Source organism: Balaenoptera physalus (genome assembly GCF_965194825.1).
Source record: "Balaenoptera physalus genome assembly, chromosome: 19".
Lineage (NCBI taxonomy): Eukaryota > Metazoa > Chordata > Mammalia > Artiodactyla > Balaenopteridae > Balaenoptera > Balaenoptera physalus.
The window spans coordinates 1,363,831-1,377,122 of record NC_138900.1 but is presented as its reverse complement, the minus strand read 5'-3'; the positions used below and the strand labels follow the sequence as shown (position 1 = coordinate 1,377,122).

The following is a 13,292-nucleotide window of genomic DNA, read 5'->3' as shown; positions in this document are numbered from 1 at the left end:
AAATGGAGATTCGCAATTCCACCCAGCTCAGCCTCACCTCCCAGCATTTTCACCTAGTGGTTCAAGTGCCTGGGACAGCCCTGCACAGATCATCGATTAACTGAGTTGGGAACTCTTCCATATCAACCCTGGCCTGGATTCAGGGCACTAGGCTGGGACTGACTGACCGGCCTCCACGGTCCCCAGACTCAAAGGCAGACTAAGGGGAAGTGAAGAGACCCAGGACAACTTCGCTCTATATGGGGGCGCCGGGATAATGTGGCTGGAGGTCCAAAGGGCCTGAGGGGCCATCCACTCACCAGTGCCGGGTCTGTCTGTGCCTCTGCCGCGGCCATGAGACCCTTTCCAGGGACCTGGGCCTTGCAACGCAGGAGACCAGGGAGGGTCCCAACGGTTCAGCTGACGCCCCTCCGCTGCCTCGCCCACCCTCAGCCCTGCCTCCGTGAAGGGAGGGGAGGAAGCCTCTTCCTGAGACTTACTGGTCCCGGCCCTCGACCCCGCTTATGGCTCGGGAGCTGCGTGCGATCCCGAGGACAGACGCAGGCGCAGCCAATACAACCGCCACGAGAATGCCGCCGTAAGTCTCGCCCAACGCGGGATCCCAGTCCTGCACAGTCATTGGCCCGGAGCTACCGCCTCTTGCCGCAGAGCCTCCTGGGTAATATTGCTTCCGCAGCACCGCCTGGCACCTCGAAAGGCGCCCTTCCAGGAATCCCTGCGAAGGGTCAGAGGTGTCCGCGTGAGAGCCTCTGGGAAACGATGTCATCGGGCTCTAGAGGCGGAGCGAGGCTTCTTCGCTTCTTAAACGGCCACCACCCCATTTACGGGTCGTGTCTTATGCAGCTAAGGAAAATGCTTAGACGTGTTATTTCATACGTGCCCAAAGGCTAAAATCCTCAAGGGACACACCAGACCATGATATCATGCAGATAGAAAGTGAGTCCATTCAAAGATTCGACCTAATATTATCTTGCTGCTCTTCAATTTCAGGGAGACTGAAGCTTGAGAGTCATTCTGTGAGCTCCAATACTGGTGAGGGACGAGAGGGAAAAGACTCCATAGAGGAGAAAAAGGCAGAGATATTAGGCAGCTTTGAATCACGTGGGCAAGGTGCTGTCTGCTTTTCCGTCAGAAAACACCTCTGCCTCTATACTCACTGATTGTATTTGTATCCAACCCAGCTGTTATATCAAGATAGTATTTCTTACACCATTTTCCAAGGCATGTTCATTTCTTTTAGTAGTGTGACACCTGAGACCTATTTGAAAAGGAGAGATATCACCAAATTTCATTTCCTGCTACGACATTTCCTGCAGTGGTGGAATTGTGTAGAAAATGGCCACCTAAACTCTGAGATAAACATTCTGGCTTTCTTGATTTCGATCTGTTTGCTCTAATGGCAATAACATCTGCCAAAGGATTTGAAAGTATCTCTGAAAAACATTTGTGAAAGGCAGGTGACTGCCCACCAGTTTCAGTCTACTAGCAAGATTATGCACAATTACTTCATTCTATACATTAACCTTTATCCAATAAAAATTCACTAAGAAGATGCCATGTGTTTTCATTATATAGTATCTTTATTACTGAGGAGCTGCACATGATTGTGGTTACACAGCTCCAAGTCCTCAGATCAGAACATGGCCTCACCTCCTAATCAGCCTCACACTACAGTAATCAAGATGATTCAAGGTTTTTGTCCAAGCCGGAAGGATGGATTTGTCATTAACTGAGATGGAAAGGGTAGTGGTGGTGTACATGGAGGAGGTTAGGAGGAAACATTAGAGTCTCACTTTTGAACATATTTTGTTTTAGAGTCAATCAAACAGCCAAGTGAAACAGACGTTAGGCATTTCAATGTAGGACTCTGATTTATTTATTTATTTATTTATTGTAAAACAAGTGAGAAGTTTTATTCTTTGATGGACTTTTTTAAAAAAATGTGTTGCTATTTTAAAATTTTATTTATTTATTTATTTATTTATTTAAGGCTATGTTGGGTCTTTGTTTCTGTGCGAGGGCTTTCTCTAGTTGTGGCAAGTGGGGGCCACTCTTCATCATGGTGCACGGGCCTCTCACTATCACGGCCTCTCTTGTTGTGGAGCACAAGCACCAGACACGCAGGCTCAGTAATTGTGGCTCACGGGTCTAGTTGCTCTGCGGCATGTGGGATCTTCCCAGACCAGGGCTTGTACCCGTGTCCCCTGCATTGGCAGGCAGATTCTCAACCACTGCACCACTAGGGAAGCCCTTTGATGGACTTTTTTATTTTTTATTTTATTTTATTTTAAAAATAAATTTACTTATTTATTTTTGTCTGCATTGGGTCTTTACTGCTGTGCATAGGCCTTCTCTGGCTGTGGCGAGCAGGGGCTACTTTTCATTGCAGTGCATGGGCTTCTCACTGCGGTGGCTTCTCTTGTTGTGGAGCACAGGCTCTATGTGCATGGGCTTCAGTAGTTGTGGCACGTGGGCTCAGTAGTTGTGGCTTGCAGGCTCTAGAGCACAGGCTCAGTAGTTGTGGCGCATGGGCTTTAGTTGCTCCACAGCATGTGGGATCTTCCCAGACCAGGGATCAAACCCTTGTCCCCTGCACTGGCAGGTGGATTCTTAACCACTGCGCTACCAGGGAAGCCCTTTGATGGACTTTTTTAGAATGATCATAGCTATGCAATCTAGACTCTGCAACAGAAGAAGAAATTCATGTTCAGAAATAACACCAAATGAGACTTCCCTAGTGGCATAGTGGTTAAGAATCTGCCTGCCAATGCAGGGGACATGGGTTCGAGCCCTGGTCTGGGAAGATCCCACATGCCATGGAGCAACTAAGCCTGTGCACCACAACTACTGAGCCTGCGCTCTAGAGCCCGCGAGCCACAACTACTGAAGCCCACGTGCCACAACTACTGAAGCCCGCGTGCCTAGAGCCCATGCTCCGCAACAATAGAAGCCACCACAATGAGAAGCCTGTGCACCACAATGAAGAGTAGCCCCCGCTCGCCGCAACTAGAGAAAGCCTGTGCGCAGCAATGAAGACCCAACACAGCCAAAATATAATAATAATAAAATAAATAAATAAGTAAATAAATAAAAGAAATAACACCAAGTAAAATGCCTCATATATGGATTCCTGCAGTTACAGGTAAGTCCAATGTTTTAGAAAAAGTAAACAAAGAAAGCAGTCTATCTGGGAAATATTTAAGGACTGTCTGACCTGGAGTTACAAAAAGACACTCCCTTGTCTCAAGGTGGGACAGATGTGTGGTACCATTTACATTCCAGATCTCCAAAAGGGATCAGGCTGAGGGAGATTCCAGTTGAGCCTACACCCTTACTTAGCTCTTTTCCTTGCCTTGTACTCTATCATTAAACTTCTCCTGATAATTTCCCCTGAATAAATCATATGTCGTTGAACCCTATGTCAGGTTCTGCTTTTGCAAAACCCAACCTTAGGCAGAACACATTTGGTCAAAACCTAAAATATTCATCATGTTAAGTATGTCAGTGATATTAAGTTTCTTTTCCATGAGATTATGAGCAAAGGCCAGGTAACCTGCCTTAAATGTGTAACTGCAGAATCAGACTAAAACTGGCCCTATCCTGTTTGTAACAAGATACTCAGTTGTTTCACAAAGACAACAGAATAAAACCACAAGTTACGTGGCCAAACCATGCACTAAGATTTCAACCACAAACAACACCCAGAACCATAGTTTCTCCCCCTGTCCCTGCATGTAATTCTCTTCTTTTAGAGTGACTTTGTCTGGTTTTGGTATCAGGGCAATGGTGGCCTTGTAGAATAAATTTGGGAGTGTTCCATCCTCTTCAATTTTTTGGAATAGTTTGAAAAGGACTTGTATTAGCTCTTTTTTATATATTTGGTAGAATTTCCCTGTGAAGCTGTCCAGTCCTGAAGTTTTGTTTCCTGGGATTTTTTTAAATTCCAAAAAACCAGAATATACATACTTTTCAAGTGCGCATGGAACATTATCTAGGATAGACCACATACTAGGACACAAAACAAGCCTCAACAAATTTAAGAAGATAGAAATTATTTAAAGTGTCTTTTTTTTTACCACAATGGTATAAAGTTAGAAATCAACCACAGAAAGAAAAATGAGATAAAAAATGATTACACGGAGACTAAACAACAATGCTACTAAAAAAGCAATGGGTCAACGATGAAATCAAACAGGAAATCAGTAAATACCTTGAGACGAATGACAATGAAAACACAGCCTTACAAAATCTGAGATGTAGCAAAAGCAATCCTAAGAGGGAAGTTGATAGCGATACAGGCTTTCCTCAACAAGCAAACAAACAAAATCTCAAAAAAAAAAAAAAAACCCAACCTAACCTACCACCTAAAAGAATTAGAAAAAGTAGAACAAGCAAAACCCAAAGTCAGCAGAAGGAACGAAATTATAAAAGTAAGAGAGGAAATAAATAGAGATTAAACAAACAAAAAACAAGAGAAAAGAGCCATAAGACCATGAGATGGTTTTTTGAAAGGATAAACAAAATTGAAAACCTCTAGTCAGACTCACCAAGAAGAAAAGAGAAACGACCCAAATAAACAAAAGAAGAAATCAAAGAGGAGAAATAACCACTGATACCACAGAAAAAAAAAAAAAAAAGAAAATACTATGATATGCCAACAAATTGGAAAACTTAGAAGAAATGGACAAGTTTCTAGAAACACAGAGCCTGCCAAAATTGACAAGAAGAAAGATAATTTGAACAGACCAATCACTAGAAGTGAAATACAATCTGTAGTTAAAAAAAAAAAAATTCCCTGCAAACAGAAGTACAGGACCAGAAGGCTTCACTGTGGAATTCTACCAAACATACACAGAAGAACCTATACTGATCGTTCTCAAACTCTTCTGAAAGAGTGAAGAGGGAACCCTCCCAAAGTTACCAACACCCTGATACCAAAATCAGACAGACAATACCAAAAAAGAAAATCCCCCAGGGTAAAACCCATAATAGTCTGGAGTGAAAGAGACTTGCAATCTATGGCTCTACCATGGTCCCACCACTTCCAAGCAATATGAGCTGTGTGTCACCCCATCTACCTGTGCCCCATGTTCTCATCTACAAAATGCTCATTCATTTGCCCTGCCTACCTGGGAAGGTTTTTTTAAAAATTATTTATTTATTTATTTATTTAATTTTGGAAGTGTTTGGCCTTTGTTGCTGCACGTGGGCTTTCTCTAGTTGTGGTGAGCAGGAGCAGCTCTTTGTTGTGGTGCGCAGGCTTCTCATTGCAGTGGCTTCTCATTGCAGAGCACGGGCTCTAGGCACACGGACTTCAGTAGTTGTGGTGTGTGGGCTTCAGTAGTTGTGGCTCACAGACTCTACAGCGCAGGCTCAGGAGTTGTGGCACACAGGCTTAGTTGCTCCGCGGCACGTGGGATCTTCATGGACCAGGGATCAAATCCCCTGGGAAGGTTTTTAAGTGTGGTGATGTAAAAGCATTTTTTAAACTTCTAAGCATTCTACCAATTTAAATGACTTTGAAAAAGAAGAAAAAAGAAAGAAAAGAAAATCACAGGCCAATATATTTGATGAATATAGATACAAAAATTCTCAACAAAATGTTAGCAACCAAATCCAACAACACATAAAAAAGATCATACACCATGATCTAGTTGGATTCATCCCAGAGTCACAAGGATGGTTCAACATATACAAATCAACCAATGTGATACATCACATCAAAAAAAGAAAAGACAAAAACCACAGATCATCTCAATAGATACAAAAAAAACATTTGATAAAATTCAATGTCCATTCATGGTAAAAAAAACTCTCACCAAACTGGGTATAGAGGGAACATATCTCAACATAATAAAAACCACTTATGACAAACCCACAGCCAGTATAATACTCAATGGTGAAAAGCTGAAACCTTCCCACTAAATTCTGGAAAAAGACAAGGATGCCCACACTCACCACTTCTATTCAACATAATATTGGAAGTCCTAGCTACAGCAATCAGACAAGAAAAAGGTAAAGAGGTAAAATGGTCATTATATGCAGATGACATGATACTCTAAATAGAAAACCCTAAAGATTCCACACAAAAACTATGAGGACTAATTAATTAATTCAGCAAGTTAGCAGGGTACAAGAGTAATATACAGAAACCCATTGCATTTCTTTACAATAACAATGAAGTATCAGAAAGTAAAAAAACAAAATCCTATTTAAAATCACATCAAAAATAAAATAAAATAAAATACTTAGGAATAAACCTGACCAAGGAAGTGAAAGATACTGATACTATAAAACATTAATAAAGGAAACTGAAGATGATTCAAAGGAATGGAAAGATAGCCCATGCTCTTGGATTGGAAGAATTAATAGTGTTAAAATTGCCATACTAGCCAAAGCAGTCTACAGATTTAATGTGATCCCTATCAAATTACCCATGACATTTTTCACATAATTAGAACAAATAATCCTAAAATTTATATGGACTCACAAAAGACCCAGAATTGCAAAAGCAATCCTGAGTAAAAAGAACAAAGCTGGAGGCATAACCCACTGGACTTCAGACAATACTATAAAGCTATAGTAATCAACACAGTGTGGTATTGACACAAAAACAGACACATAGATCAATGCAACAGAATAGAGAGCCCAAAATAAACCCACACACCCACAGTCAATTAATCTTCAACAAAGGAGGTAAGAATATATAATGGTAAGCAGACAAGCTCTTCAGCAAAGGATGTTGGGAAAGGTGGACAGCTGCATGTAAATCAATGAAGTTAGAACACACCCTTACACCATACACAAAAATAAACTCAAAATGGCTTAAAGGCTGGGACTTCCTGGCGGTCCAGTGGTTAAGACTTTGTGCCTCCACTACAGGAGGCACGGGTTTGATCCCTGGTTGGGGAATTAAGATCCTGCATGCTTTGAGGTGCAGAAAAAAAAAAAAAAAAAGGCTTAAAGGCTTAAGCATATGATACCATAAAACTCCTATAACAGAACATAGGCAAAACATTCTCTGACATAAATCATATTAATGTTTTCTTAGGTCATTCTCCCAAGGCAAAAGAAATAAAAGCAAAAATAAACAAATGGGACCTAATCAAACTTATAAGCATTTGCACAGCAAAGGAAACCATAAACAAAAAGAAAAGACAATCTACAACTGGGAGAAAATATTTGCAAATGATGCAACTGACAAGGGGTTAATTTCCAAAATATACAAACAGCTCAAAAAACTCAATATAGAAAAACAAACAAATAAACAACACAATAAAAAATGTGCAGAAGACCAAAATAGACATTTCTCCAAGAAGACATAAAGATGGCAAACAGGCACATGAAAAGATGCTCAACACTGCTAATTATTAGAGAAATGCAAATCAAAACTATAATAAGGTATCACCTCACACCAGTCAAAATGGCTATCATTAAAAAGTCTACAAATAATAAACGCTAGAGAGGGTGTAGAGAAAAGGGAATCCTCCTTCACTGTTGGTGGGAATGTCAACTGGTGCAGCCACTATGGAAAACAGTATGGAGGTTCCTTAAAAAAACTAAAAACAAAGCTACCATATGATCCAACAATCCCGCTCCTGGGCATATATCAAGAAAAGATGAAAACTCTAATTCAAAAGGATACATGCACCTGAATGTTCATAGCAGCACTATTCATAATAGCCAAGACATGGAAGCAACCCAAGTGTCCATCAACAGATGAATGGATAAACAAGTTGTGGTATATATACACAATGGAATATTACTCAGCCATAAAACAAGAATGAAATATTGCCATTTGCAGCAACATGGATGGACCTAGAGATTATCATACTGAGTGAAGTAAGTCAGACAGAGAAAGAAAAATATTATAGGATATCACTTATATGTGGAATCTAAAGAAAAATATAAATGAATTTATTTACAAAACAGGAACAGACTCACAGACATAGAAAACAAACTTATGGTTACCAAAGGGGATGGAGGGAGAGGGGGAAATTAGGAGTATGGGATTAACAGATACACACTAATACAGATAAACAACAAAGATTTATTGTATAGCACAGGGAACTATATTCAGTATCTTGTAATAAGCTATAATAGAAAAGAATCTGAAAAAATTATATATATGTAACTGAATCACTTTGCTGTATACCTGAAACTAACACAATATTGTAAATCAACTATATTTCAATTTAAAAAAAAAAAGAGCTTCCCTGGTGGTGCAGTGGTTAAGAATCCGCCTGCCAATGCAGGGAACACAAGATCGAGCCCTAGTCCGGGAAGATCCCACATGCTGCAGAGCAACTAAGCCCGTGAGCCACAACTGCTGAAGCCCGCGCACCTAGAGCCCACGCTCCTCAAAAAGAGAAGCCACTGTAATGAGAAGCCTGCACACCGCAGTGAAGAATAGCCCCACTCGCCACAACTAGAGAAAGTCTGCACGCAGCAACAAAGACCCAACGCAGCCAAAAATAAATAAATAAATCAATTTAAAAAAAGAAAAAAGTCTCTCCAGATTTTGGTAACTTGAAACTTTCGAGTTTTGCTAAGTTAAGTTAAATGATGGAAGTTTATTGACTATCTAGATCATTCCCAAATAAGACACTGGGAAATTAATTACTGAACATAGGCTTCCTTCTACAGGGAAATTAAAGATATTTAGGACTATTAATAAATATGTTTGGCCAGGGACTTTCCTGGTGGCGCAATGGTTAAGAATCCGTCTGCCAATGCAGGGGACACAGGTTTGATCCCTGGTCTGGGAAGATCCCACATGCCGCGGAGCAACTAAGCCCGCGTGCCACAACTACTGAGCCCGTGTGCTTCAACTACTGAAGCTCACACACCTAGAGCCTGTGCTCCGCAACGAGAAGCCACCGCAATGAGAAGCCCACGTACCCCAGCGAAAAGTAGCCCCTACTCGCCACAAGTAGAGAAAGCCCACGCACAGCAATGAAGACCCAACACAGCCAAAAATAAACTTAAAAAATATATATGTTTGGTGCCACAGGAGACATTTTCTATAAGAAAGCACTTTTTTAAAGAAATTATAAATAGTATTTATAAGTTTGCCAACTTACAGAATGCTAATGTAAAAGATAGTTCAAAATTGCTTGCTTCTTAGTTGTCACTAGAAATTAAGCTTTTAAAGATGAATAATTCTAATTAACATATGTAATGAAAAACACTAAAAATTAGTCAGGAAAACATCTTTGTATGCAAGAAAAAAGAAGGTACAAGGAAAGGAAATACACTTAGTTAAGAGAAAGTAATTTTGACCTAAAGAGAGGTTAAAAAGAGAGAGATAAAGAGAAGGCATAGGACAAAATCTGAAGGTAAAAAAGGAAGTTATAGAAGGTCTGTGGAAAAGAAACCCTCGGGGAAGGGGGGAGGGCTTTGTGTGTGGTCAGGAGTAAGAATAGAATAAATTTAATTGAGTAAATGAATTTTAAGAGTAAGATGGTGCTAAAACCTAAATTTGGTTTCGTCTCTGTTGAGGACAGTGTTTTCTTAGAATACTCTTCAGCTATTGGGACTTCCCTCGCAGTTCAGTGGTTAAGACTCTGCCTTCCAAAGTAGAGGGTGCAGGTTCAATCCCTGGTTGGGGAGCTTAGATCCTACATGCCTCATGGCCAAAAAACCAAAACATAAAAAAAAAGAAGCAATATAGTAACAAATTCAATAAAGACAAATATATACATATATTGATCAGCTATTGATAGCAGATTGTAAAGCTTCTTTATCTTTTAAGTAATCTATTATAACTTCCTGTATTTGCCTTTGAAATCTTTTATTTATTGTCACTTTGGTAAAGTGAATAATTAAACACGTTTGACAGTGACTTATGATACTTCTTAGTCAAGTGTTTTAAAACCTTTTTGATATTTTTGACAAAATTCCCAAGGATCAAATTCTAATTCAGTTTCTTCTGACCTCTAGTGGGCCTCTGAAGAATCTCAGAACCAGAGATATTAAGCTAATTAGGATTATTTGCTATGTTAAATTACATGGGAAGCATTGCCAAATGAGTGGTGATAAACCCTCCCAGGTTATAATGTATGGGTAAATGCCTTTGATATAAATATTCTAGATATTATATGAAATTTCTAAAATTTGACTATGTTCTATTAGTCATAATTCTTAAAGTAAAAAAAAATTCCACAAGTATAATGAAAATAGGTTACAGAATTAGAAAATGAAGCAGAATAAGAAAATGGACAAGGGAAATAACCAGGAATATTGAGAGGAACCACAAGGTGAAGTTAAATAACAAAAACATATGTCAACAGAGTTCAGCATGGGAATTTGGAAGTTTGCATAAACCTGAGAGTCTGACAACCATGACATTGTTGAGGTCATGGGTCAATCCACTCATAATGACCTCCAGTGAGTTACAGGTAGTAATGATTGATAACTTCCCCTTATCATAGAGGTTCTGTGGAGACACAGGTAGGGTCTAACTTAAATGCCCTGTTCTCACTGAGTGTAGGTTGATTCAATTCTTCTAAGAGGGTGTCTGGTCCAATTTTTTTTCTCTCTAAAAAAATTATAAATGGGGGACTTCCCTGGTGGTCCAGTGGTTAAGACTTCGCTTTCCAATGCAGTGGGCGCGGGTTCAATCCCTGGTCAGGGAGCATAGATCCACATGCCTTGTGCCAAAAAAACCAAAACATAAAAACAGAAGCAATATTGTAACAAATTCAATAAAGACTTTAAAAATGGTCCACATCAAACCAAGAAAATCTTTTTAAAAAATTATGTCATTGAGATGAAATCACAATAAGGCAAAGAGGATTGATATAGAGGTAGACGATAGACAGATAGATGACAGAAGAATGGATCCATTTTTATAGGTGAGGAATGGAAGCCAAGGCCCTAGGAGGGTAGAGTGTTGATTACTATGATAAAGAGAACATCCAGGTACTTGAGATGCAATGAACAGCCTTCCACCAAGGATAAAAATTTAGAGACACATCATTAAAGTCTCCATGACACAACATGCCCCTCATCAGCAGATACCACACAGACACTAGGCGTCTACTCAGAGTAGGAACTCATCTTCTTCGTCTTATTACTCACAACCTACCTTATCTTGAAGCCTCTACAGTGAACCCTGTTTATGATCAGTGTGTTTAGTGAGAAGCCAGTGAGACAAGTTTCAAAACAATGCAACTGAGGAGAGAGGGGAAGTGTCAGGCTCTCCTGATGTACGTTGATGAGGGGCAACATGCCTCTGGTTTCCTCAGCAAATTCCTTTCCTGATTTTATGGCTTTGTTCTTATCTGTCTGTCTATATCTATGTATCTATATATATAACCTACCTAAGGCGGTTCCTTTTTTTATTGTCCTGACATCAGGAAGTGAAATTTATTTTAAGAATATTCTCGGGTTTCCTGACATAAATGTTTTCTAAGAATCAGATACCTGAAGAGATACTTACCAAATGCGTATTCGCTCCCATAACAAGGACTGCCGTGGCAGAAACTGAGAGTCTGCAATGGGGACACGAAAGCCCGAGATAAATGTTCAGAACCCAATGATGTCATCTGCTCTTGGAAGTGATTACCACATCACTTGTAAGTGCACTGACAGTGTCTGCAGACAGAGAGGAGACAAACTCTGAAAAACATTTGGGACTGTGTAACTACCAAGAGCTATTAAAAGTGCTTAATGAGATAGATATCAGGATTTCCCTGGTGATCCAGGAAGGTTATCCTTCCACTGCAAGGAGAGCGGGTTCGATCTCTGGTCGGGGAACAAATATCCCGCATGTCGCATAGCCAAAAAAAAAAAAAAAAAAAAAAAAAGATAGATATGCATCAGGAGTGGCAGAAATTGATGGCGGAAAACCGGTTTTTGAAATAAACAATCAAAATCCCAATGGAATGTGAGAAAAAAAAACCCTCTGAGATCTAATAAGAGAAGGAAGCCAATAAAATAACTATTGGGACTTTTTAGTTGATTTAAAGGCTTTTTGCAAAATATGATTTGTCCCATAACTCAGAGCATTGAGGGTAGTGAAACTGAATGAAAAGGCAGGGTGAGGAGAAAGGCAGGGTAAGGAGAGTTAGAAAGTATACCCACAGTTGTGCAATTGAACGTTAAATCAGCATTGTCGTTTTGTTATGTATTTCAAGACATCAATATGTACCATAGGTGTTTCAGACATGTTTCTAGGAATATGGAATATATCAGTGCACAACATGTAAATACATATTCCCCTACTGGAACTTAGTCTGTATTTGATAGAAATATACAATAAACAGTTCATCTATGATATTAAGTTGCATAGTGTAATAGAAGGTGATGGGTTCTAAGGAAGTAAGAAGGGCAGCAAATGGGTGATGAAAAAATTAATTTATGATGGGTCCAGACACTAAACTGAGTGTCCATATTTGGAGTCATAGTGAAGATGAAAACTGCGGACATATTTTAGGTGGTTTATTTCTTCCCTTCCAATTGCTACATATTCATTATTTTGCCTTTTTTTTTTCGTATTGAATGAAATTGGAACTCCAGGATGATACTGAATAAGAGAACAAAGAGCAGCTGTCCTCCTTTTATTCTAATGGGAATACTTTAATAATGGTTCAAAGGGATAGTATTTCTAATAGCTCTTTGTAGATGTTATTTATAAGATTAAGAAGGATCACTACTAGGGAGTTCCGTGGTGACCTAGTGGTTAGGATTCCGGGCTTTCGCTGCCGTGGCCCAGGTCCAATCCCTGGTCAGGGAACTGAGGTCCCACAGGTCGCCCAAAAAGGAAAAAAAAAAAAAAACAATCACTTCTATCCTTAGTTTTATATCTCTCTAAGTGTAATAGGTATGAACAATTCATAAATTGAAGACTTCTTTTTTTAAATTCCCTTTCACAATATCATAAGATGTAGAAAATACCTGGAGATGTTTCAGTTACCTGGAGATGTTTAAGACCTACAAACAGAAAACTAAAAAAGACTGCTAACAGAAATTAAGCAAGATCTAAATAAAAGGAGATCTATCAAGTTTATAGATTGGGACACTCAGTATCTCTAACTTGAAGATTAAATGCAATCCCAGTCAAAATTCTAGTAGGATTTTTTTGTGATGCACAAATTGAAAAGTGGATTCTAAGCTTCATATTGAGGAATTCCCTGGCAATCCAGTGGTTAGGACTCTGCGCTTCCACTGCAGGGGGCACGGGTTCAATCCCTGGTTGGGGAAGTAAGATCCTGCATGCCACAGCATGGCCAGAAAAAAACCCCAATAAATAAATAAATAAATAAAGTCCTTCTCTGGAAAAGCGACTA

At 39.6% G+C, this 13,292-nt stretch overlaps 1 protein-coding gene across 11 annotated transcripts in view; it reads right to left on the bottom strand.

Moving 5' to 3' along the window:
* The window catches only part of LOC309648147 (zinc finger protein 550-like), a 142,108-nt gene that overhangs the window by 21,337 nt on the left and 107,479 nt on the right, over positions 1 to 13,292 (bottom strand). For 2 of the 11 annotated variants that reach the window (XR_014256495.1, XR_014256496.1), the window contains exons 8-9: positions 11,444 to 11,598; positions 300 to 715 (exon numbers count right to left, since the gene is read on the bottom strand). Coding sequence is in view for 3 of the 11 variants with exons in the window: in XM_082436437.1 (XP_082292563.1) it covers positions 12,110 to 12,176 (67 nt within the window). In the remaining 8 variants the exon portion in view is untranslated. The other 9 variants (XM_082436437.1, XM_082436438.1, XR_014256497.1 and 6 more) reach the window with 8 other exon arrangements.